At 37.3% G+C, this 23,567-nt stretch overlaps 1 protein-coding gene across 1 annotated transcript; it reads right to left on the bottom strand.

The window, feature by feature from the left end:
• Positions 1 to 447: 447 nt before the first annotated feature.
• Positions 448 to 23,311, bottom strand: CCDC67 (coiled-coil domain containing 67; the record flags this gene model as incomplete). The annotated part of the gene is made up of 6 exons (XM_009876251.1): positions 23,268 to 23,311; positions 13,246 to 13,417; positions 11,786 to 11,881; positions 6,097 to 6,231; positions 3,098 to 3,202; positions 448 to 660 (listed from the first exon to the last, which is right to left on the bottom strand). Coding segments are annotated over exons 1-6 (765 nt in total), but the record flags the coding sequence as incomplete, so codon positions are not given.
• Positions 23,312 to 23,567: the final 256 nt, after the last annotated feature.

Consider the following 23,567-nt stretch of genomic DNA (forward strand, 5'->3'; position numbering starts at 1 on the left):
TTGACTGCAAAATCTTCTCTCAATAATAATAATAATAAAGTATACCATACTTTTTTTCTATACTTATTTACTAGCTATGTGGCACAGTGTACAAGAAGTTGTAAATCAGATAAATAGATTTCATAGACGTCATTTATATACAAGGGACCAAGTGAACTGGGTTAAGTTGCTGTAGATGCTACGGATATAGGAAGGTTATAAACCCCAAGATAAACAGACAAGAATAAAATATACTACTACATATCAAACATATTGCTGTCTTCTCTTGAAGAGTTACTCAAAGATTTGTACTGTTGACAGCTCATTCTGTGTTCCTGCAAAGAATATACCTAATGTAGAGATCTTCTGTATACACATCTCAGTACTACTCTTTCAAGTTTAGTCCTGAGTAATTAATTCTCCAATGTTAATTCCACAGTCATTATGAAAAAGAAAAATTATTACTACCTGGCACTGGCTTTGGTACATTTTTAGATCCTCCCGGAGTTTCAGATTTTCCTCTTCTAGTTTATTCTTGCTTATTGCTACTTCATTCACAGTTGCCTTCAGCTTTTCAATAATCAACTCATCCTTTTCACTTTCAGGCTGGCCATAGGTAATTACCTCGTCTTGGTTTTGTTTCTTATTGCTTATTTGGTATTGATAATTCTGGGTCTGCTTCTATAAAACAAAAAAATCTTTTAAATGAAATTCAATAATTACATGTAAATTGCTGGGACCAAACTACTAAAATCATAAAGCCACTTCCATCTTCACCAGAATTTGCTTAGAAAAGATGGCACAACTGGAACAGTTTGCGTTACTTCTTTAAAAGGTACTTCCTTTTTTTAATCTCATGTTCCTCGCCCTGAGGAAAAAAAATTTTCCGAAACTTTCAAGGGCACATAATTTTTTCCAAGGATTTTTCTCCTCTGCTGTGTATTTCCTTAGCACTTAATGTTATTGGTCTCAAATGTGAAAACGGTGATTATGATGACCTAGTTAAAGCAGTTACCTATAAAAATAATTTGAGTGAAAAGTTCTTTGATTCATCGAACTCTGTATTTGTGTGTGTGCGTGCCTCAGGATAGATATTAACCTTTGACTAGAGGGTTAGCAATACTTAGTTCATGTATAAACAGTTCAGTTGCTACAGGAATGGTACTTCAATATCATTATCCTTAAGCTCGGGGAAGAATCATTTGCACATTTTGCTGAGCCCCACACTCCATTCACATTCTTGTACTAATTAAAATCTTAAACCCAAAACTTCAGGAAATTGGTATCTGTGAATTCAGAGGAATCGTGAGGATGCATAATTACTATGGTAACTGTTTCTGCTTTTATAAAGCTATCCATAGGAAACCCTCTACTGGAAGATTAACAGGCAGCAGTAATCTTTCAGAAGATTGAGAACTGAAGATAGGAAAATGACAACAAAACATAACCTGGAAACCATATATCATGTGCAGTTGAGCAAGAAAATGTATATTAAACACAAATAGGGTTAGGAATGCCCTATTTCATTGACAAGGACAGGAAAAAGTACAGCTTGTGGAGTCACTGACCATGTTCCCATCATTTGTGTTGGCTGAATATCTGAGAGGAACTGACTACTGACTGCATATCAAACAAAAAAATGAAAAAAATTTGCAGGTAAGTTTCATTTCTATAGATAACCAATCAAGGTCCCCTTGACATCTAAGTTGTGGAGTCTGACATATCAAAATGTCACAGCATCCTGTAAAAAAAACCAGTGCAAGACTCCATCTGGAAATCAAAGACCTCACAAAAGAGGAGTCTGAGACAAAGATCCAGGACCAATTAATGCTTTTGCAACAGTAACAGTCCATCAGATTTCTATTTAATAAATTTGTCAGTGTTATGTTATGGCTGTGAAGACAATTGTTTTCAAAGAAAGTTCATTAAAAGCACTGAAAGCCTCAGAGAAAAATGTGGATGGACTCCCCAAGAACTCTATTTTGACTTGTGTAACTATAGAACCAGCATACATCAGTCAGCAGTTTCATCTAGTCAAAGCTTCACTTTTTTAACGTATTTGTAGAGAAGTTGAATAGTTGCAATATAATGCTTTCAGCACCTAAAACCAAAACTTAACTGTCATCCTTGGAAACTTTGAGGAGACTGGAGTCTCACAGCAATCGTTAAGAAAGTGTTTCACTAGATTAAGATCCAATGAGTTCAGTAACAGTGGAAAAGGGGATTACTAATCAGCAACGTAATTGGCTTCCCCTTACTTAATTTTGGAGATGTCTTTTGGCCCAGTTAATTTGTAAGTTATTTTGGTTTTTTTTTTTAGAACAGGACAGGTCATCAAGACATCATTAAATCAGTATTTTGTTCTGGATTGGAATGAATAAAAAAAAATGTATGAATTAAAAATTCATGTATGTATGTATGAATTAAAAAAGTATGCTAGATCAATGGACTATATTAAAAAAGCAGTAAGCAAGTTGGCAAGTAAGAAAGAATCATAAAGTCAACCAAGGACTGAATGGTAACTTGAAAACTGAAAAATACGATAAAAAAGGGATAAATGATCCAATAAACAGCTCCAAGTGTGATTGTGGAGTAACACACAGAAATTCATTTTTCTGCATAAATTGTATTAATGTATACTTATGATCCAAACAAAAAATGAGGGCTATCTTAGATTTGACAGAACTTTGTATCTGAGCCACCATAGTAATGGCATGTGCTACTTACTTGGTAAGATACTTTTCAATAATTGTCATCACAATTAATTGCATATTAATAAATACCACAGAAGATAGAAGTATCTCCACAGTATAGTTAAAAAGTAAAAAGGAACATGCACAGCCTTTTGTAGGTTTTTAAAATGAGAAATGTTGTAATTTTCATGATGAAACATTCATTTTCTCAATATCATTAGGAAAATAAAATTAAAATAACCATGTATATCATTAGATCTTCCATTACAGGTCTGCCTTACCTAAAGCAATGTATTCACTACCAGTATATCCAGGTAATGACAGACTCACTATAAGCTTCATGGTGTTCAGATTTTTTGAAACTGAGTTAAAATAGCCCTAGCTGAGCTTATTCTCCTCCTAAAGCAGAAAGGTCAGAATTTTACCTGAATTAATTTTTGTTGAGCATCTAAATAAACAAGATAATTTTGGCAGATTGTCTCCTTCTTATCCCATTCTCTTGATTTTGCCTGAAAGACAGCAAAACAAGGCTAGTAAACAAAGGGAAAATAACTTTTTTTCTTCATCTAAATAACTTTTTTAATTCTACAGTTCTAAGAAAAATCTAGGTTTTTCATTAATACATAATCTTTCCCGAATTTGGGAAAGAAGAAAAAAGAACAATGATATAAACCAGCCATCTAGTTACTCCCACCAGAAAAAAATCTAGTCTTAAGGGCTGTTAATCGGAAAAGAATGGGTGATAAAACAAAATCACTGTATAAAAATGATAATTTTTTAAAAATCACCTCCATTGCTGTAGATCTTAAAGTTATGACTATAATACACTCGTTTTATTGGAGCACAGTTGCTGTGTTTTTAAAGCTATATCAGCATCAAGTAGAGTAACAGCAGGGAATCAAACCCTTAATATTCAGATAAATGTTTTGACTCCTTCCTTTTTTCATTTTTTCTAATAAGTGGGACAGCAGCTACTATGAATAAATTTTACTCCTTCCTCTCTTTACAGTTGCTGCTTTTGATTCTGAGTTGACACAGTTTAAACAAGAACTTTTTTAACAAATTCTATTATAGTAGATTTATCTAATGTTGCTTTTGTATTTGCACTTAAATTCCTACTTACAATGTCTGTGAATTTGCTCTTAAATAATACCAGATGTTACATGTCCACAACTAGACTTTAACACAGAAGTAGGACTCCAGTTACTAGGGCTGTTGCTCTTTTAGTTTGAAGAATTAGCCCAGTAGCAGGATACTGCTTTATATACCGAACACTGTAGCTGTCAAGAGAACTTCCTTTCTCACAATGCAAATACTTGTTCCAAAAAGAAACATGATTTTTTATAATTATCCTAACCTGACGTATTCCCCAAATTTAAAAAAATAAGATTTTATTTGCAACTCAAAACAAAATTGCTTTCTAACACAGATTAATACAGATCTTTTACAGCTATCCTAATATCTGCTTTAGCATTTTAAGCCAATAAACATCTTCCCACTTTACAAAATGTGATACAAATGGCGTTTCAGACTACTTAATGAGGACTGCAGGTCCAAGGCCTTACTAAAGCACTGCTGAGCTTAGTAGATTTTGAACACGGCAATTATTTCCTGAATACCTGAATTTGCTGAATATATTCCAAGCACTCCTTTTTCATACTGCATAATTAATCAAATTATAGCATTGTGTTACATTATTTCCACATTTTAATCTTAAGTAAGGTCATTCTGCAATTAGCTGGATCAGACAGTTTCGCAGTAGTGACACATTTAGTCAATGGCAGACGTGTAACACGTTTGTTATTCTTGTAGTAGCAGATGCTGGCAGCTGTGCTGCAGTCCAAAGTCGAGTAGATTTTCTCATGGTTAAGGACTCTTCCATGTGGACAAGACAGCAACATTATATGGAGCTAGGAAGTGCCTAGGATGTGTCCCATTATGCAGGAACAGTCACACGAAGGTTGCAGTAGTCCTGTATCTTACAGAATAACACGGAAGAGAGGCAAGCTCAAAATAAAGATCCTAAACCCCTTCTTAATTGCAGCTTTAGTACGGAAGTACTTAAAATCTATTAGATCTTAAATTTTTGGTTGTGAAATTCTCAAAGTGTCTAAATAATCTACATCATAAATCTACACAAATCTGTACCAGAAGCCTGAAAAGTTTCACAGTGCTTAGCAGCCACCATCCTGCTCACACTTCCAACCCACACTGCTCTGAAAAAGGACCCAGTTTGGTCGATGCTCAGAGCACACACTACTTTATTATGCTCTTTACAAAGGACAGCCAGAGAGAATGTGGAGTATTTTTGTGATCTTCCTATGCTTCATTGGAAGACTCAGTTTAATCATCTTCTCTCCAGACAGAATCTGAACCGGTATCTCCCCATGTTCATTTTCTACCTAACAAAAAAATGTTATTTTTCAACACACTCTGGAATTCTTCCTTTCGAAGTTGTTTCACTTTGCACAGGATACCAGCAAATTTATCGGGTAAGTAAAAAAGAAGCAGCAAAAATGAGTGTAGGTAGAGATTACATCACTCAGTTATAAGAAATGAGACAGGATATCAGCTTCTGCACCACTGAATGTAGCCAGAAGGGTATCTGGGGAGACATCATCACCTGGAAGCGCTCCCTATATGCCATCCTCTGTGCTGGCTAACTCTCTCGTTCACCCTATAAATATTTGGATTATTCCGCAGATCATAAAGTAACTTCTAACTCTGAGAAGTCAAGGCTGATCAGAAACTGGTATCCTCCTGTATCCAAAAATAAGTCAGCTAAAACCCACTCTGTATCCGGAGGGATAAAGAATATGACCCAATCCTGTCCACAGCATCTCATACTATCTAGTCCCCACTCGGTGTGCTGGATTCTGCGGAAAATAATTTCAGTTGTGTAATCCTCCTTCATGTGTCACCTAGGGAAATCAGGCGCTGCGGTTGAGGTTGTGGATTGCCTCGAGCACCTGGGTGCTGACAAGACATATATATATAACCAACAGCCTTCCAATCCTGAATTCTGGTTTGATCCAGCCCTACATGGTCAAAGTGGTCCTGAGGTGTGTAAAACTGGAATAAATGGTAGGCATTGTGTGACGGTGTCTTGCATGTGTAAAAGGTCTCATGCCTCAACAGGTTATATTGTCTACACTACACATACACTAATCAGGAAAAAAGTAAAGTTCATTTATGGTTACCCTTAAGAAAATTATCTATATTAACTCATAAAACTACTAAAAATGTTCATAAAACTTGGATAAAACAACAAAACCTGAATATTAATCTGTGCACCTTATTTTACTAGAGCAAGACATTTATATGATTTTTCTAGAATTATCAAGGAAAAAAGTTCACAACTGTAAACCACAAATTAGTACTAAGGACATATTAAAATAAGACTATAATAACAAAATATTCTTACCCCCAGTTTCTCACATAAATTGATCAATTCAGGTGGCGTCTCTAGGCTTTTCTCACATTTTTCTCTATTTTCAACCTTTTTTTGTTTTAAGCGATGTGACTGTAGCTTTTCATAACTATGTGTCAACTTTGAAAGCTAAAAATGAAAGAGTTGAACATGCAGAATCTATCAAATATGACCAGACAACCCAGGAAAAAAATATAGCAAAGATATGATGAGACCAGTTTACATCTTAAAATTCCTAATGTGCGTAAGCATGAATCTAGTTATCTACTTTATTTCGTTCACCAAGGTTTTGGTTTATTAGTCCAAATCAGGAAATCAAGTACCTGTCTTTGTAACAGATATCACGAGCACATCAAAATCCATCCAAAGAGTTTGGACATGTCAGTAAAGAAATTATAATGGAGCCTGGTAGGAAGCTGGAGTCATCATAATGTGTATGAGACGATTAATCTCTCCCAAATCGACAGAGGTACATCTATGCATGAATAAGCTCTTTATACTGCAATCATAAAGTAATGAAACCGACATTTTTATATCTAGCCCTACATGGTCAAAGTTGTCCTGAGGTCTGTAATACATGGCCAAAGTTTTCTTTACGCTAGAATCGCCAACTGCATCTTCAGCCTTCTAAATATTTAATCGATGTAACAAAGAATCAATTAATGAAGTGAATTTCATAGAGACGAACCAGATTAAGCTCTCATGTGAATGTTAAACTAATTTTTCCAGTGGGTTGATTGGACAGATCAAAGTTCTTTACGGCACTGTTACTCATAGTGTCATTTCCTGTAGAATGTTTAACTGAAATGTTCTGTACTTGTTTACTGCCATCTTGTGTTGACATTTTTAAAGGGTGTTTCACTAGCCCGAACGAAGATTACCATGAACGTATTTAAAACTTGCATGTTTCCTTTTTTTTTTTATCATGAAAACTGTTGAAATGTTACGTGTGTGATGAGTGCATCCTTCTGGAATCATTAAGTACCAAAGAGCGTTGAAGAGAATTAACCACTAAATACTGTTCTGCCTGTTGATCTCACCATGAAAGCATGGCTTGGGAGTCAGAGGCAAGGGAGTCACAGGCAGAGAAGGGCAGGTAGCAGTAGAAGTATCAGCCTCTTTGAAGGCACCAGCCTCTTCAGAAAAAGGGCTGATCTGATCAACAGTTTGCTATTCTACACAAGCAAAGGGGCTCAGGACTGTTAACAGGTTTGCTACAGCAAATTTACATTGTCTGAGAGAGAGACATACATCTGGTCTGGGAAAGAAAAAAAAAAAAGGAAAACTATGGTTACTGACAAAGGAAACAAAATATGGTCTTGAGGGAAGCAGAGTGAAAGAGCTTTGTGAAGAATGTTGAGTAGGAAAAAAGCTTACAGCTATGAATACTGATCATGTCTCTTGTTTCATTCCTTTAAATCCAGGTATATATGACTTAAATTCTAACTCTTAACATTAAGTTCTTTGTCTAAACAAACAAAATCCATAAAATCTCATATATTTGTTAGCTGTTCAAGTGAACTACTGTCAGAAAAGAGATTACTTGGAAATGGAATGGAATCCTATTGAGTCAACCTAGAGGAAGGAATTGAGATCTGCGGAGATAACAAAGATGGCCTAAAAAGTCCAGAAAAGATATAGAATAGAAACTTGAGTTAAAAAATAATCTGGAAACTCCCTAGAAACATTTGAGATGATTTCAGGAACTCATAATATGGAAGAGGAAAAAATAATTGAAAAAATGACCAGAAGATAAGATTGTCTGAGACTAGAAAGCCTCATGAAATGGGGCAGTCCAGGGATAGATTTGACCAACAGTGAATTCCTGAATAAAAATCCCGTAACATGGACTTACAGAGCTGAGATATCTCCTTCAAAACAAATTTTAAAATCTTGCAAAAAAGCTGTCTATATTTGAAATTGACCTTGCTAGAGAACACAGTTAAGATAAAATACTTAAAACGGGTCAGAGTACCCAGGCTCAGTCGACACGGAACTCATTGCCTTTGGAAGAAAGATATCCTTCTTTCAAATAACAAGAGTTTTGCTCTTTAATACGTTAACGGCGTATGTGAACTGCCTGGAAAGAACAAACTGAGATGAAGAGAGGTACTAGATTGTTCATGCCAAAAAGGCTGGGAAATGCAGGATCCAACACTTCAGCAAATCAGTCTCAAGTGGAACAGAATGATCAAAATGAGAAAAGTTAGTCTGAGTATTAGATTTATTTAATGAAAGTAGGATATTTCAGACAGATTATAGTCTGGGTGTTACCATGACCAGAAATTAGACTAAAAGCCAAGAATCCTTCCATTTAATGCTAGATAAAAAATTTAATGCTAGATTAAAAAATAAGGGCCAAGTTGTTCTATTTGCCTGTTGTACGAGTCAAAAAAGAAAAAAATACGAAGATGAAACATTTCGGTGAGTTCTGTGTTAGAATTCATCTCATTTTAGGTTTCTGATGGTTAGACAGCCAAACCTGAGCTACTCTCCATTACAAAAATTGCCTCCAAATGCTTAGTCATTTCGGCTACCTTAAATTCTCGTCATACGCTGACATGAATTACATTCTAGGGGTGTCCATTTCCCTCCACCGATTCCAAAGGGAGCCTGAGGTAGCTCAGATGCAGTCAGCCAGCTTTTAAATGTCGAAGCGAGGCAATTAGTTGCTGAAGTGCTTAGAGCAAGAATGGATTCTCATTCTTTCGCTGAGGGATTTCTGTCATTTTCAAAATGAGAATAACTACTAGAAATTAATATAGAAAAAAAAAGAAAAGAAGATGAAGTTTTTGCTATTTAATTATGACAAAATGTTGTACATTTGAATGAGTGCAGCAGTGTGCTCTAAGAGTTTCAGGTTGCATATTAGGAATTACTTCCCTAATACAGGAAAAATACAGGTTTCAGTGCATTCAACAGGCACACAATCAGTTCAGTGGGAATGTTGCTCATTAAACAGCTGCTGTTACTGGTAGGAAGGGTAAAAAGCACTGAGGGCCGCAGAAGCAGTATATCAGAGGGAAATTTGTTCTGAATAGCCTAGCATTCTGAGAGCTAGAAAAAGGAATCCTTTCCATTTCTACCAGGGTTAGGAAAGAACAAAAATTGGGAAGGATTTTAAGAAAACATCTCCAGAGAAAGACACAATGCTGCTGTTAAATAGTAACACTCACTCCGTTTGTGCGCAACTCAGTTGTAGCTCTTAAGATGATAGAGCGTAGAAGGAAGTATAGCTACCAAGTGAGGGTAAAAACCAGAAGAAGGGAGACAAAGGAGATACGGCAAAGATTAATATTGTCAGGCAAGCTCTACATTTTTGATATGTATTTGTGCAGCTGAGAATTGGGGACATTAAAGCCATTCTATTGTGGGCACTGCAGCACCGTAATTTCAGAAAGAAACTCCATCAGAAGATGAGGTAAAAGCTAGAGAAGCAGAGTGGTACTTCCAGCAGAGGTGACTGGAATTGTTTTAACAGACAAACTTTCTGTTTATGGCATAGACAATCTGGGCAAATTGGGAGTTTAGTTCTCCAATCAGTGTGTGCTGGATGAATATTTCATGAAGAAATAGGGTTTGGTGAAAGAAGAAAGGGAATCAGAAGATAAAAATGCAAATGGTATCAGTGCTGGAACCTTTGGTAAAATAAGGAGAACAACTGAGAGAGAAAGAAATGTTTGGAGGCACATATGGGAAAGTGATGTATATTCTTAAAATCTAGAAATCCAAACTTCTTGCATAAAAGAAGAAGCAATCAGGAAATTGAAAGAAAGGTTCTGTGATCTCAGTGGTAACTAAAGAGGAGAATCGTGTCAAAAAGTAGAACCAGGTTCACAGAGAGAAGCTTGTAGGTTAGGAAGTATCACATTCTTTAAAAACCCACAAAGATGAAACAGATTGTATTTGCCCATGCAAAGGTCTTGTAGGGCAATTAACTTCAAAATCAAAATCTTTATGAAAAATGACTTGGAGTTTCCATTTCAGAAAGTTCCATTTCAGTGAAGTTTTTAGCAACAACATGTAACACAAACCCAGTCATTTTTACCATGTGATGAAAGAAAAAATTGAAAAATATTGCAGCAAATGTGAAAAAGGATGAGAAAAGAGAAATCTACTGTATTTTGGGGAATAGTTCTACGTTGCTTAAGTACCTTACAACTTACACATAAATAGTCACATTTTTCATTGCGTGATATTGTTTCTTTTTCTGCAATTTTTGTACATTATAAAATCGCTTTTTTTCTAGCTACTTTCTCAAATTATTAAAAGTGTTAATTATGTAAGAAACAAAACATTCTCTGCTTACTTACAGAAATGTTTGTCAAATAAACTGCCACATATAAAAGAAAATATAATTTAAAGACAACCTTAGGAACAAGTTCTACATTTATTTGTTAGATGGATTTTGGTGCTAAGTGCTACCACTTCTAAATGAAAATAAGGATATGCAATTTGTGCAATCCAAGATTATTCTATGGTAAGTGTGATGACTGGAATTTTTTAACTGTGACATTAATCTCTGGTAGGAGATCCAGTGAAGGAAACAGTAGAATATCAGGAAAAACAATTTAGAACTGCATATGTTAACTGTTGAAAATCTGACAAACAGAATACAGTGAAGTTCACTGAGGCTTTAGAATCATGACTAAAGTGGAAAATAATAAAGAAACAAAGGCACAGAGCAAACACAGCCAAAGAGAGTGAGAGAATCACAGAACTATAGAATGGTTTGGGTTGGAAGGGACCTTGGAAAATCATCTCTTCCTCCCCTCCCCTGCCATAGGCAGGGAAACCTTCTGCTAGACCAGGTTGCTCAAAGCCCCGTTCAACCCAGCCTTGAACATGGTCCAGTCCTTTTTATGCCGGAGCCTGCACTGCAGGTGGGGTCTCACCAGAGCAGAGGAGAGGAGGACAATCCCCTGCCTTGACCTGCTGGCCACGCTTCTTTTGATGCAGCCCAGGACATGGTTGGCTTTCTGGGCCAATGCTTTAAAATGGTAAGTAAATCCTTTTTTTAAATGCCTAATTTTGAATCAAAAAAGAGAAATTTTGCTCTTTAAAGCACCAGGCCTATGAAAGTTTTGCTTTAATCCAGTTCCATGATTTTTTTTTGCTGTGAAAGAAGTTAGTGTAATTTGCCTTTAAATACAGAAACATACTTCTCAAGAGACTTTGGAGTGAGCACACTCCGAAATCAGTAAAGCCAAAGCAAGTTCACAGTCAACAATTCAGGTTGCTCTCATTTTGATACTATGTTCCTTTATTGAAAGCTATCAGACCACTTTAATAACTCCTGTAAATCAGGCAAACTAAAACCAGAAAAAAATACAGCAAAGACACGATGAAACATTTTATGCCTTAAAATTCCTAATGTGCGCAAAAGCCTTATTGGCATGAATCGGAATTATTCATTCACCAAGGTTTTAGTTTATTAGTCCAAAGTTAGGAAACTGTGTATCTGTCTCTGTAACAGATATCATGATCACACCAAAATCCATCCCAAGGGTTCAGACATGTCAGTACAGGAATGATAATGGACCCCTGTAGGAAGCTGTAGTCATCATAATTTGTATGACACAATTAATCTTTCCCAAATCCATAGAGCTACACTTATACCATTAGGCATGAACAAGCTCTTTATTCTGCAATCATGAAGTAATGAAATAGACATTTCTCTTACTTGAGACTGCAGTGCTTGAAACTGTGTTTCATAATGCTGAGCCATTTCATATTTTGTTTTCTGTAAGTCTTCCAGTTTCTGTTGCAGTAGTTCCACCTGCAGTTAGAATAAGCATGCCAATTTACCTTTCCCAAAGTGTTCCAAAATGCGTCATTTTTGGAATCACCTTCTGAAACTTTGAAAGTAGACTGTTGCTTAAAAGATAGATATTAAAAATACATATTCATTCAGTAGCTTAATAATAAAACTGTTTACCAGAAACCCAGATGGTGTCGACATTAAGTTAGGGATTTTATAGTAAAAACCTCATTGTAGGCTCAGGATACGATTTAATGGTAATATTGTCTGAGTCTGTCATGAAAGTCCATTTAATGGAAGCTTTTCTAACCCAACTATATGAATGAACTGCTGTGCCCCATTGTGAACATTTTGCTTGAATGGCTTATATAATCATCGAAATGACTTCCAGCTACTTACATACAAATTATCAGGAGACACTGTAGACTCATTTCAGGTTCCTAAGTACAGTGCCATTTCAGATACCTGGAATTATCTGAGTTTCACAGAGATCTGAGAAATATGGCAAAGACCACACATGACACTGATGTTTTCCTGGAGGGGCAGCTGGATGCTAAGAGAATACGCTAAAACATTTCAGATAACATCTCTGTACAGGCAAATAAATTGGTGCTTTAAGGATTGGCCAGTTGAATTATTTATTCTCTTGGCTCCTCTAACTGCAATAACTAAGGGCAAGTTCTTAATTGCTTATTAGAGAGAGTTATTTCATTTTCAAAACTCTCACTGGCAGTTCCGACATCTGACTCACACGAGGATGCCCGTGTGTAAATACCACTTACTCTGGATGTCTGCAACTAGGACTAAGTGCTGTGCTAGGATTTACTGATGCTTCCAAATGAATATTCAGCAGACAGGACTGTGAAGCAGGGACAACATTAGGTACACTGGGGCTTTCAGTTTGATAAGCAAGTCTAAGTGGTAGCACAATTCAAATCCTCGCTATTAATAACGAATTTATCATACAAAGACATCCTGTCATGTAAAATGATAAAAATGAGGTACAAACAGGAATTACAAAGGCATAATTTTGTGAAACTTTTTGAACTGTACATTTCCATTTCACATTTCTGGTTACACTAGAAGTGCTGGCATTTAGCAAAAATATCAAATTACCTTTTTACAACTAAACTGAGAATATTTGATTTAGACTTTAGGGAAACAGAAGAAATATGAGAGTTTCAATGACATTTTTACAATCACTTTTCAGAACAGAAGCACATTTTAAAACAAAACACTAAGAATAATTAGTGACCTTTACAGGGTGTTTGGTATTTCTACATGATAGAACAAACAGGTTTCCTTATAGAGCATTTAGAGCACACTATTAGCTAGCTACTAGAATAAATACTTTCTTTATAGAATGTGATATTCTTAAATACCTCTTGACCTTTTTCATCCAGTCTGCTTTGGGCACTTGCTAGTTCTTGATCCTTGATATCCACCTTTGCTTCTAAAGCTTTCATCTTCCTTTCCCATTCCACTTTCTTGCTGTTTACCATGATGTCAATTTGATGCACTAATTCCTGAAGTTCAGCTTCACACAGAGAAGCTCTAATAATGCAAAAAAGAAAAAGTTATTTTTTTTTCAAATAAAGAATACGGGAGAAAACAAAACTTTATTTACATTGCTGAGATTTTATTTTAACTCCCACGGAAATAGCCACTTTTCAACATCAGGAAGAAAGAAACGGGAAAGCTACACGATGCCTTCAAATGTAGGTGGAATCTCACTTCATCTATCTGGAGTTTGCCTGAAGTCAAAATCAGAACATTTAGCATATCCTGGACTATTTGTGTAGTTTAAATGCTGTTTGATATCATCTCACTCTTGCAGGGATGAACTATCAAATGAGCATAAATCAAGTTGAAGGTATCCAGTCCCAAATTTCAACGGACAGGAGTAGGAGAAGGTAAATATTAAGTTGCTGATGGGCACAGCACTTCCCACTAAGGGGACATAACGACGGAAACGGACTTTGCTGGAGGAGGTTATTAAACAGCTGGCTTGAAAGTGAGCCACAATTCGTAATTACTAGTTCAACTCTATACCTTGTTTTTCCTGTTTCTTTGTAGAAAATGGACTTAAATAGTGAGGTGACTTGTGTAATAATAGTAAGTTTTAATTCTTCAAAGAAGCACAGACATGAGTGCATTTTGGAAAAGGACTTGTCTTTGAGGGACCACATGCTGCATTTCACAGAGATTTGTACAATATCTGCAACATAAACATTAGACTTTTTCCCAAACTTCTGAGATTAAATTGGGAATACATCCTTTACACTATGACTTCACCGGCAGCAGACGACAGTGTTTTACACTGTTGCTTTAAGGTGTCTCCTAGGTAACAAAATAATGATATATAGTTAATTTATGCCTTATTAGAAGGGCCATCAGAAACTGAAAGAAGTCAAAGTTGCATTCTTAGTTACCCTCTTATACTCATATATTAATTTTAAAAATTGAAACTTTGTCTGGACAGCATGAAACAATGTTTAAATCAGCTGGTTTATACCATTTAGCAAATATATATGAAATATCTGAACTTTGGAATGGAGATTTCTTTATTCCATATCTATTTGTATGTGATGATAAATATTAGAAAAATCTGAAATACAAAACATAAAGATTATAGAACATTTGCCTCTGGATACTTTCTTATGCTAGAAATTGCATAATTCTTTCTACATTCTAATTTTTTTTATTTGTAGACATGACTATTTAACATCAAAATTATAGAGTCCTTCTAGAGTACATGAGAAGTTTTTCCTCCTGAAGTACTTTTGAGAGTTTATTACCAAGTTACCCTTGATTGTTTTATGAACTAATGGCTTCTCTCAATCTGGAAATTTATAGCTTGCACTGCAGATTTGCAATGATTTTCTTCTAAGTCAGAATACTCCTAGAACTCATGGATTTATTTAACATTCAGTGAAACATGGAAAAAAAAAAATTAAATACAAGTGTTTACTGAAATGTTCCTGAAGATTTCCTGACTTACTGCTTCTTATCCTCTTAACCTAGGATTCTAGGGTTTGGGAGGAAGATAAAGGACACAAAGTACACTCCTAACTAATTTCTCTCCATAAAATAAAAAAGGGGAATTTTATTACATTAACACTCAGAGCTGCTTTTGGACTGTTACAAAGAAGAATTAGCTATTGAACAAAATGTTTAACTATGCATGAGTGAGTCCATAAATTATCTATAAAATTTAATTTTCATCAAGTCATACAAAAAAAAAGACTTTTCTATCACTATGATTAATTACACATTAGAAAAAAGAAATCTGTTATTCGTCAGTCATTAAAGATTCAATTTTATTTCAGTTTACTTAATTCAGATATAGGATCAGAACTAGTTAAGACAGTATTTTTGATAGAAGCCTTTAGCAGACTTACCACTGTTTCATGTCATTTATTGAAATAAAATTATTTCTATCAACTTAAAAAAATAAAATACCACAGCTTCTGAACACTTTTGCTATATTCAAAGCTCACAGAATGTCAGATGCAGATATTTTTACACTTAGTACCAAAAAGGAGCGTATATCTCACTAAAGCGAAGGAAAACCTTTCACTGCCTTTTTTTAGCCAGTGGGATCATGAGTTGAATTTTTAAACTTCTGAGTAGTATCTTTCTCATTTCTGTAAACTTACTTTCTACACATTTTATTAGCATCTGTTATCTGCATATCCTTTTCTCATCCAAGTTAACTATTGATAAACCTTTCTAGTCCTTTTCCACTTCATTTTTAGAGCTTGTTTCATACCTTTCTTTTTTCGTGTTCTAGTTTTAATTGTTTAACATTCTTTTCTAAATAAGAAATTCTATTTATAAACTACCCTAATATACAGCTTTATTACATTCTTTAGAAGACATACCTTTATCTTATCTCTGTAACACACTGGAATGTATGGAAATGTGTCATCTTTAGTCATTGCAACTTTACTTGGCCAAGAAAAAAAAGAATTCTCATTTAAAGTCTTCATATTACTCTTGCCAATGGAATGATCTGATCATTGTGAAAATTTCTGCATTTTTCTCTCTGCTACAATTTAGAGATTAGTGTATCCAATTACTGCCATATCTAAATGAAAGTACAAATAAAACCAATGTTTTTTCTCCATTGTCAACTCTCTCTCCTATATCTCAACCAGTTACACTGTTACTAAACTGTTAGTGGCACGCCTGCTTTCTCTTCTCATTTTTCATCTGTCACAGTGACTGTTCATTGTAAAACTGAAGTCAAAAAATCTGCATTTAATTTCCATTTCCTCACACTGGTGCATAAGTTCCAAGTCTTTTCTTTCTGTTCTTCTTTTTGATTAGAAGCCTATTTTGAATTTCTTTAAGCTAAAACCAAGAATTGTATTCTTTCATAAATTTGTTAACTATCCCTCCTGATAACTAAACTGATGCAAAAAAAAAGTATTGTAACCTATTATTTGTCATGATCACAAATTTAGCCTTCTGATAAACAAGTTTCTTCACTTAAAATAATCTAAGAATGTTGTGACATTGTTTTGGATTATGACATGTTCCATTTTCCTTTTTATAATATTATTTATCTCACTAACATTTTTCCCAAATGTAAAAGTGATAGCCACTTATGGTTATAATTTCTTTGGCTTATTTTATAAAAAATTAAAAGCTATGTATTCTCTTGACTGCTGATGGTACACACCTCTGTGTGTGGCCCTGTGAGCACGGGAAGTGCCTTTATGACCACTGATCATTTTGCAGCCATTCTAACACCTCTGTGGCATGATGGTCTGTCAAAATGAGAGTAGCTATTTCCTTAACATTATCATAGCTATTATTTTATGAAATAATCGCCATAGAGACTGTCACACAGAAACAAAAGTCGGTGCAGCATATGAATAATGTAGCAGCAACCTACAAGAGGGTTAATGATAAAAAGCACAGGAGCACGCCTGTAACCGCACCACCCTGGGAGGAGCTGGAGAGGATTCCAATAACCATAACTGGCCCCAAATGACATTTTGTTCTGTCATGAGCATTAGAATCTGGCATAGGTGTTTGGGAGACATTGCAGCTGAGAACATGACAAGCAATTAGGAATTCTACTTGAGCAGAACTGCACTAAACCAAACACAAGCAAGCTATGAACTCAGGGGTAATATTCCTACTGCTGGTGAGCGATCAGCTGCTGAGTGTGCTGCCAGCGTGTCACGTCACACAATCACTGAATCACAGAATCATAGAATGGCCTAGGTTGGAAGGGACCTTAGAGATCATCTAGTTCCAAACCCCCACCATGGGCAGAGACACCTCCTGTTAGACCAGGTTGCTAACATGCTCCTCTACTGCAAATGACTGTGCAAATTAAGCCTTAACACAAGCAGATGCTTTTACTCCTGGTAGTTGATACAACCATGTTGTGTGAATCATGGAATCATAAAGGTTGGAAAGGACCTTTAACATCATCAAGTCCAACATAAAGCCCTACACCACCCTAACACTAAACCATCTCCTGAAGTGCCACATCCAGCCCTTTTTTTAAAGACGTCCGGTGATGGTGACTCTACCACCTCCCTTGGCAACCCACTCCAGTGCTTCACCACCCTTTCGGTGAAGAAGCTTTTCCTAATATCCAATCTAAACTTCCTCTGGTGCAACTTGAACCCGTTCCCTCTTGTCCTATCGCTATTTACTAGGGAGAAGAGCGTAAGACTTACCCTCTAGTCCCCTATCATTCTGGTTGCCCTTCTCTGTACCTTCTCTAGAGGGGGCCGGTTAGCTCAGTGGTTTGAGTGTGGTGCTGACAACAATGACAACACCCAGATCGCGGGTTCGCTTCCCGTTCTAGTCCCCATGTGTTGCCTGTTCTAGTCGAGAGGTGGCGTCCCTGCCCATGACAGGGAGGTTGGACTAGATGACCTCTAAGGTCCCTTCCAGTCTAGGCCATTCTATGATCATTCTATGATTCTCCAGCACCTTGCTGTCCTTCCTGTACTGTGGAGCCCAGAACTGGACACAGTACTTGAGGTGCAGCCTCACCAGTCCCAAGTGCAGGAGCACAATTGTTTCATTGGTCCTATGAATGTCATTAATTGAATGCAACCATTAAAGTCCTGCCTTCCTTTTCTGGCCATCTTTCACATCCCAGGTCATGAGCAGATGCTCAAATGTCTGTTCTCCCCATGGCCATGAAGACACACTGAGGTCCCCTGCCTGTAGGTTGTGCTCTGAGTCAAGTGCTGGTCCCACACATTCTGCATTGGAGTCTCCTCCGCAGACATCCAAAACCCGCCTGGACGCGTTCCTGTGTGACCTACTGTAGGTGATTCTGCTCTGGCAGAGTTGGACTAGATGATCTTTGGAGGTCCCTTCCAACCCCTGACATTCTCTGATTCTGTGATTCTGTGTGCATTTCATATCCTGCGTGCTCAACTTCTGGTTGCACTACACTAAAAAAAGAATTCCTTAACGCAGAACCATAGAATAGTTTAGGTTAGAAGGGACATTTAAAGGTCATCAGGTGGACGGATGGATGGATGGATGGATGGACATGTGTTAGTGAATATCTTTTTGGTGTTTAAATGGAGCATTATCCCTTGTTTCAGTAACTGTTACAGGAAACTGGAGTAAATTTGTTATATTTACAATATCATAATTGAAACTCAACATGACTTTTTAAACGTAAAATTCTTTAAAACTTTTTTTGTATCAAGAAATGCGTGAGATTGCCATTATCCATGTTAAGATTGGCAAGACTTTTTAAATACACACATAAATCTTAATGGATTTTTGATGATGAAACTGTTAGCCATGCCATTTTAAAATGACAGAATGATAATAACTGAAGTGCAAGAAAGTAGTACGTTGTGATGTACATATCACAAAAGAAAAATACCCCCTCCTAGGTGCCTGAAACTCATCTCAAAATAACGTTAATGATGCAGTAAACTCTGATTGCCTCTGAGTGGAATATAAAATGGGGTGTTAAAAACAGAAGATGAAGTGATACTGCATCAGGACGACCTTTTCTTTGGTGCTGCTACAAGGACCTGTGCCCTTCCAGCCATGTGTAATGTCAGGTGGCAATACTTTGGTGAACCACCAGCAACAACTCAGCTACCTGATTTTAGCCTTTAGAAATAGGAACTTTCGTTGCTGTGTGTCACACAGAGCATCTAAATCATAGAATCACAGAATGGCCTAGGCTGGAAGGGACCTTAGAGATCATCTAGTCCAACCTCCCTGTCATGGGCAGGGACACCTCTCAACTAGATCAGGCTACTCAAGGCTCCGTCCAACTTGGCCTTGAACACCTCCAGGCAGGGGGCAGCCACAACATCTCTGGGCAATTTATTCCAAAGTCTTGCCGCCCTCGTACTGAAGAATTTCTTCCTAAGGTCCAATCTAAATCTATTGTTGTCCAAATGCAAATACAATCTCTAGTCTGGATCACTGGGTTACCCTTTCAGATTCACCATGGCTGACATCTTTCCTTCTTAAGTTTCAGCTGTGTTACAGAATCACAGAGTTGCTGAAGCTGGGAAAGACCTCTGAGATCATCAAGTCCAGCCTATGACTCAACATTGTCACATCGGCCAGACCAGGGCACTAAGTGCCACATCCAGCCTCTCCTTAAACACCTCCAGGGACAGTGACTCCATCACTTCCCTGGGCAGTGCATCCCAGTGCCTGAGCACCCTCTCTGTGAGGAAGGGCTGCCTGATCCAACCTAAACCTCCCCTGATGCAGTTTCAGGCCGTGCCCTCTTGTCCTGTCAACAGTTGCCCGGGAGAAGAGCAAGGCAAGTTCTGCAGCGGTTGCTAGAAACTCTTCTCGGCTGTTGAAGGAAAAATCCCTTCTGAAACAGTGCCTCAAACCATCTTCACCTTCTCTATCTAATTCCTTACCTGGATACATCTCCAGATACATCTGCAGTTGAAAAACGAAAGCTCTACCTGAAGTTGTGGACTATTGTTGCTGTTCTGCTACCTGACCACAGCACCATGGCTGTGGTATCACACACAGATCTGTATAAAGATGGATTTGGTAGCTATCTCCACCTGCTAGCACAGAGGTACTACTAGCTGCTGTAACTATTATTTTAGTCCATTCAGTGTTTGGAAACAATACATCAAGCTGGGTGGGAGTGCTGATCTGCTGGGGAGTAGGGAGGCTCTACAGAGAGATCTGGATAGCCTGGACGCATGGGCTGAGGTCAGTTGTAAGAGGTTCAACAAGACCCAGTGCCAGGTCCTGCCCTTGGGTCACAACAACTCCAGGCAATGCTACAGGCTTGGGAAGGAGTGGCTGGAGAGCTGCCCAGGGAAACAGGACCTAGGGGTGTTGATTGACAGCCGGCTGAACATGAGCCAGCAGTGTGCCCAGGTGGCCAAAAGGGCCAATGGCATCTTGGCCTGGATCAGGAATAGTGTGGCCAGCAGGGGGAGGGAAGCAATCATGCCCCTGGATTCCAGACTGGTGAGGCTGCACCTTGATTCTTGTGTTCAGTTTTGAGCCCCTCACTCCAGGAAAAACATTGAGATACAAAAGTGTGTGGAAAGAAGGGTAATGAAGCTGGTGAAGAGTCTGGAGAACAGGTCTTATGAGGAGTGGCTGAGGGAATTGGGGTTGTTTAGCCTGGAGAAGAGGCAGTGGAGGGGAGACCTTCTCTCTCTCTACGACTACCTGAAAGGAGGTTGCACTGCTGTGCGGGTCAGTCTCTTCTCTCAAGCAACAAGCAATATGACAAGAGGAAATGGGCTCCAGTTGCACCAGGGGAGGTTTAGGTTGGACATTAGGAAAAACTTCTTCACTGAAAGGGTTGTCAAGCACTGGAACAGGCTGCCCAGGCAAGTGGTTGAGTCACCATCCCTGGAGGTATTTAAAAATCACCTGGGGACATGATTTACTGGTGGATTTGGCAATACTACATTAACTGTTGGACAGGATGATCTTAAAAGTCTCTTCCAACCTAACCAATTCTATGAGTCTATGAAAAGAGTGCTAACTACCCCCCTCAGAACGTGGCCAGTCATATGGTATCACAATCATGAGACCACTTGCTGATTACTGAATGTCGAATGTGAAAAACTCTGGTATCTTTTGTTTAATATGCCAACAGAAAGAACAAATTTTCCCATAAAGCAAAGAAGTATGCATATTTTTTTCACCCATATATATTCAGCATTCCCACTTTGCTAAATGCATACTTCAAATATATTCTTCATACATGGAATTAATGACTTGCACTTAAGCAAGTGGCAGCTATTTCTTTTTGGTTGCATTTACTCTGAAAGAGATCAAAACACTTAAAGGTATCTTAAAGGTATCTCATTTTTTAAAGTGATGTAGGTAAGCTCTTAATCTTTTATTCTGTCTCCATATTGATGAAAATAGAGATGATTCATAGTCTGCTGTCCTTAATAACATGTATCTCCATGTAAAATCCAAATGTTTCTGAATTTAGACAAACCAAAATCCAGATAATAAGTTTTACCAACAGGAGTTCATCTGCCTTTATCACAAATGATTTTTGCACTAGTTAGACCTTTTTAGTTCTATTCACCTCTCTTTTGCTTTGGAGGTCTGCACAAATCTGTATTTTTCTGATTGTTTCTTAATAGACATAAAAAAAAATTGTTACTGTCCATACACTTTAGAACCAAGTTGTAATTTAGAAACTGACATTTTAGGAAATGTTGATACTGTCGGTTTACATTCTTTCTTCCTTTACTACTGAGGTTTGCTGAGAAATAGGAAAATATGCCCATATTTATGCAAACACAGGCAAAACCTACACAGAACAATAGTAACAAAGATTTATATCTTACATAGTATATTCATTAGCTTTTGATTCTTAACCCAGCTTCTAGGGCCACTATTAACTCATTTTATCTTTTTAACACTTGCTTTAAAAATAGGAAATACAGAAACCTGTTGTGAGTCAATAGTGCATTAGAATCTTGTACCTCAGAGTTCCATTATATGAATGATGACCAGTTTATTTAACAATTTTCAGCCATATGGTATCATATGCATCTGTGGATGGATGATTTGTGATTTATGAGCACTTGCAGCTGGGATGCAATTGTTCTGATTTCCACCACGACTGTTCAGGCATTTTCCCCAATTTTAAAGCTATCTGCATTACCTCTGGACCACTGCCAGCATAGATTGGAACGAATATCTCCTATCATCAGACATGTCTTCTAAACTACTCTTCCAAATTCTTTGAGCATTTAATGAAAATAAATAGCTACTATGAATACCTGGTTTATGATGGGACAAATCACTCTCTAGGTTCATCTGCAGTGGCCTGAAATTTCATGTATGTCAATGACAACAAAGGCCAGGCAGGATCTGAACTCTTGAAATAGGCTTCTGATTGGTTAAAATAGTATCCAAAGAAGAGCAACATTTTGATTTTTTTTAAATTCAAGTCCTTATGTATTTCCTAATCGTATTACTAATAAAAAGAATGTCCCCTAGAGCCAAAAAAAAGGGCCACATCGTTTAGAAGACAATATTTTACTGCAACATTTTCTTTTTCTATCATGAGAAGTGCACACATTATTCTTCAGTACAACAGAGTAGACTTTCAAATCCTATTAAAACTTTCTTGGGCCAGAAGATATAACAGAACGTGCATGTTTCTGTTATTTTAAGAAATACTTTTACAGTTAATCTGCATGATATTACCTTGGACTGCTTCTTGGTAATACTGATAGAAGAAACTGTTTCATACAAAAATTAGGTAATAAGTTTATTTACAAATTACGATAGCTAAAGATACTACTTAGCTCATTATATGGGGAAGTACTTTTTATATTGCTCTGTTCCTGGAACAGGATGGGATGATGTCCTACATCAAATCTCGCCCATGACCACACTTCCTGGGAAAGACTTTGTGCTGTGCTAGTATTGGATTATGTCAAAAAAAAGAGATGATTGTGTTGTGATGAAAAATGCAGTTAATACTTGGGAAGAACAATTGTGGTTATTACCTGTACAAAATGAGAGTAGGACTTTAGCAATTAATAGCCTTGGTTTTAAGATTTTTGAACATTTTAAGAACTGTGATACGTAAGTTCATGCTACTGTAGCCTAGTAACTTCAACTATTTTTTAAAACAATTTAAAATAACATTTCTTAACATCTAAATTAGATTTCATTTTCACCCTTTTGTTCAGTTATGAAGATTTAAAGAATTTAACAGTCAGTAGATTATCAGCTGAAACAATAAGACGTGCTGTCTTAATTATCAGCAGCCTCTTCAGTTTGCATAGAAAGCAGCAGAAGAAATTGAGGAAGGATCACGTTTGCTCCTGAAACCATTAATATTTCGCGCTTCATATTTTAATTAAACCCATATAATTCAATCCCATTGCACATTCAACCCTCAGACAAGGCCGTCGCTTACTTAGTGATAGCAGGTTCCTGAAGCGCCTCTAAGTTCTGCTCCATATTACCGATCGGCGTTTCAACCTGTGGATACAACAAAAAGCAAAGAATTCCGATTCTCATACAGGTGCATTTACACGATCAAGCAGTTCTGTACTTTCAGTTCTGAAGCTCTCCCACCGCGAACAGCCGGGGCAGAGCAAGGCCAGGCTGCTGATCGCAGGCTGACACAGGCAAGAGAAGAACTCCTGGAGTCCCCTCCGCTCGGTGCCGCCCTCAGGCCCCGGCGGGGCTGCGGCTTCAGGACAGCCCCGGATTT

The sequence above is a fragment of the Apaloderma vittatum genome, unplaced genomic scaffold (assembly GCF_000703405.1).
Source record: "Apaloderma vittatum isolate BGI_N311 unplaced genomic scaffold, ASM70340v1 scaffold28290, whole genome shotgun sequence".
Taxonomy (NCBI): Eukaryota; Metazoa; Chordata; class Aves; order Trogoniformes; family Trogonidae; genus Apaloderma; species Apaloderma vittatum.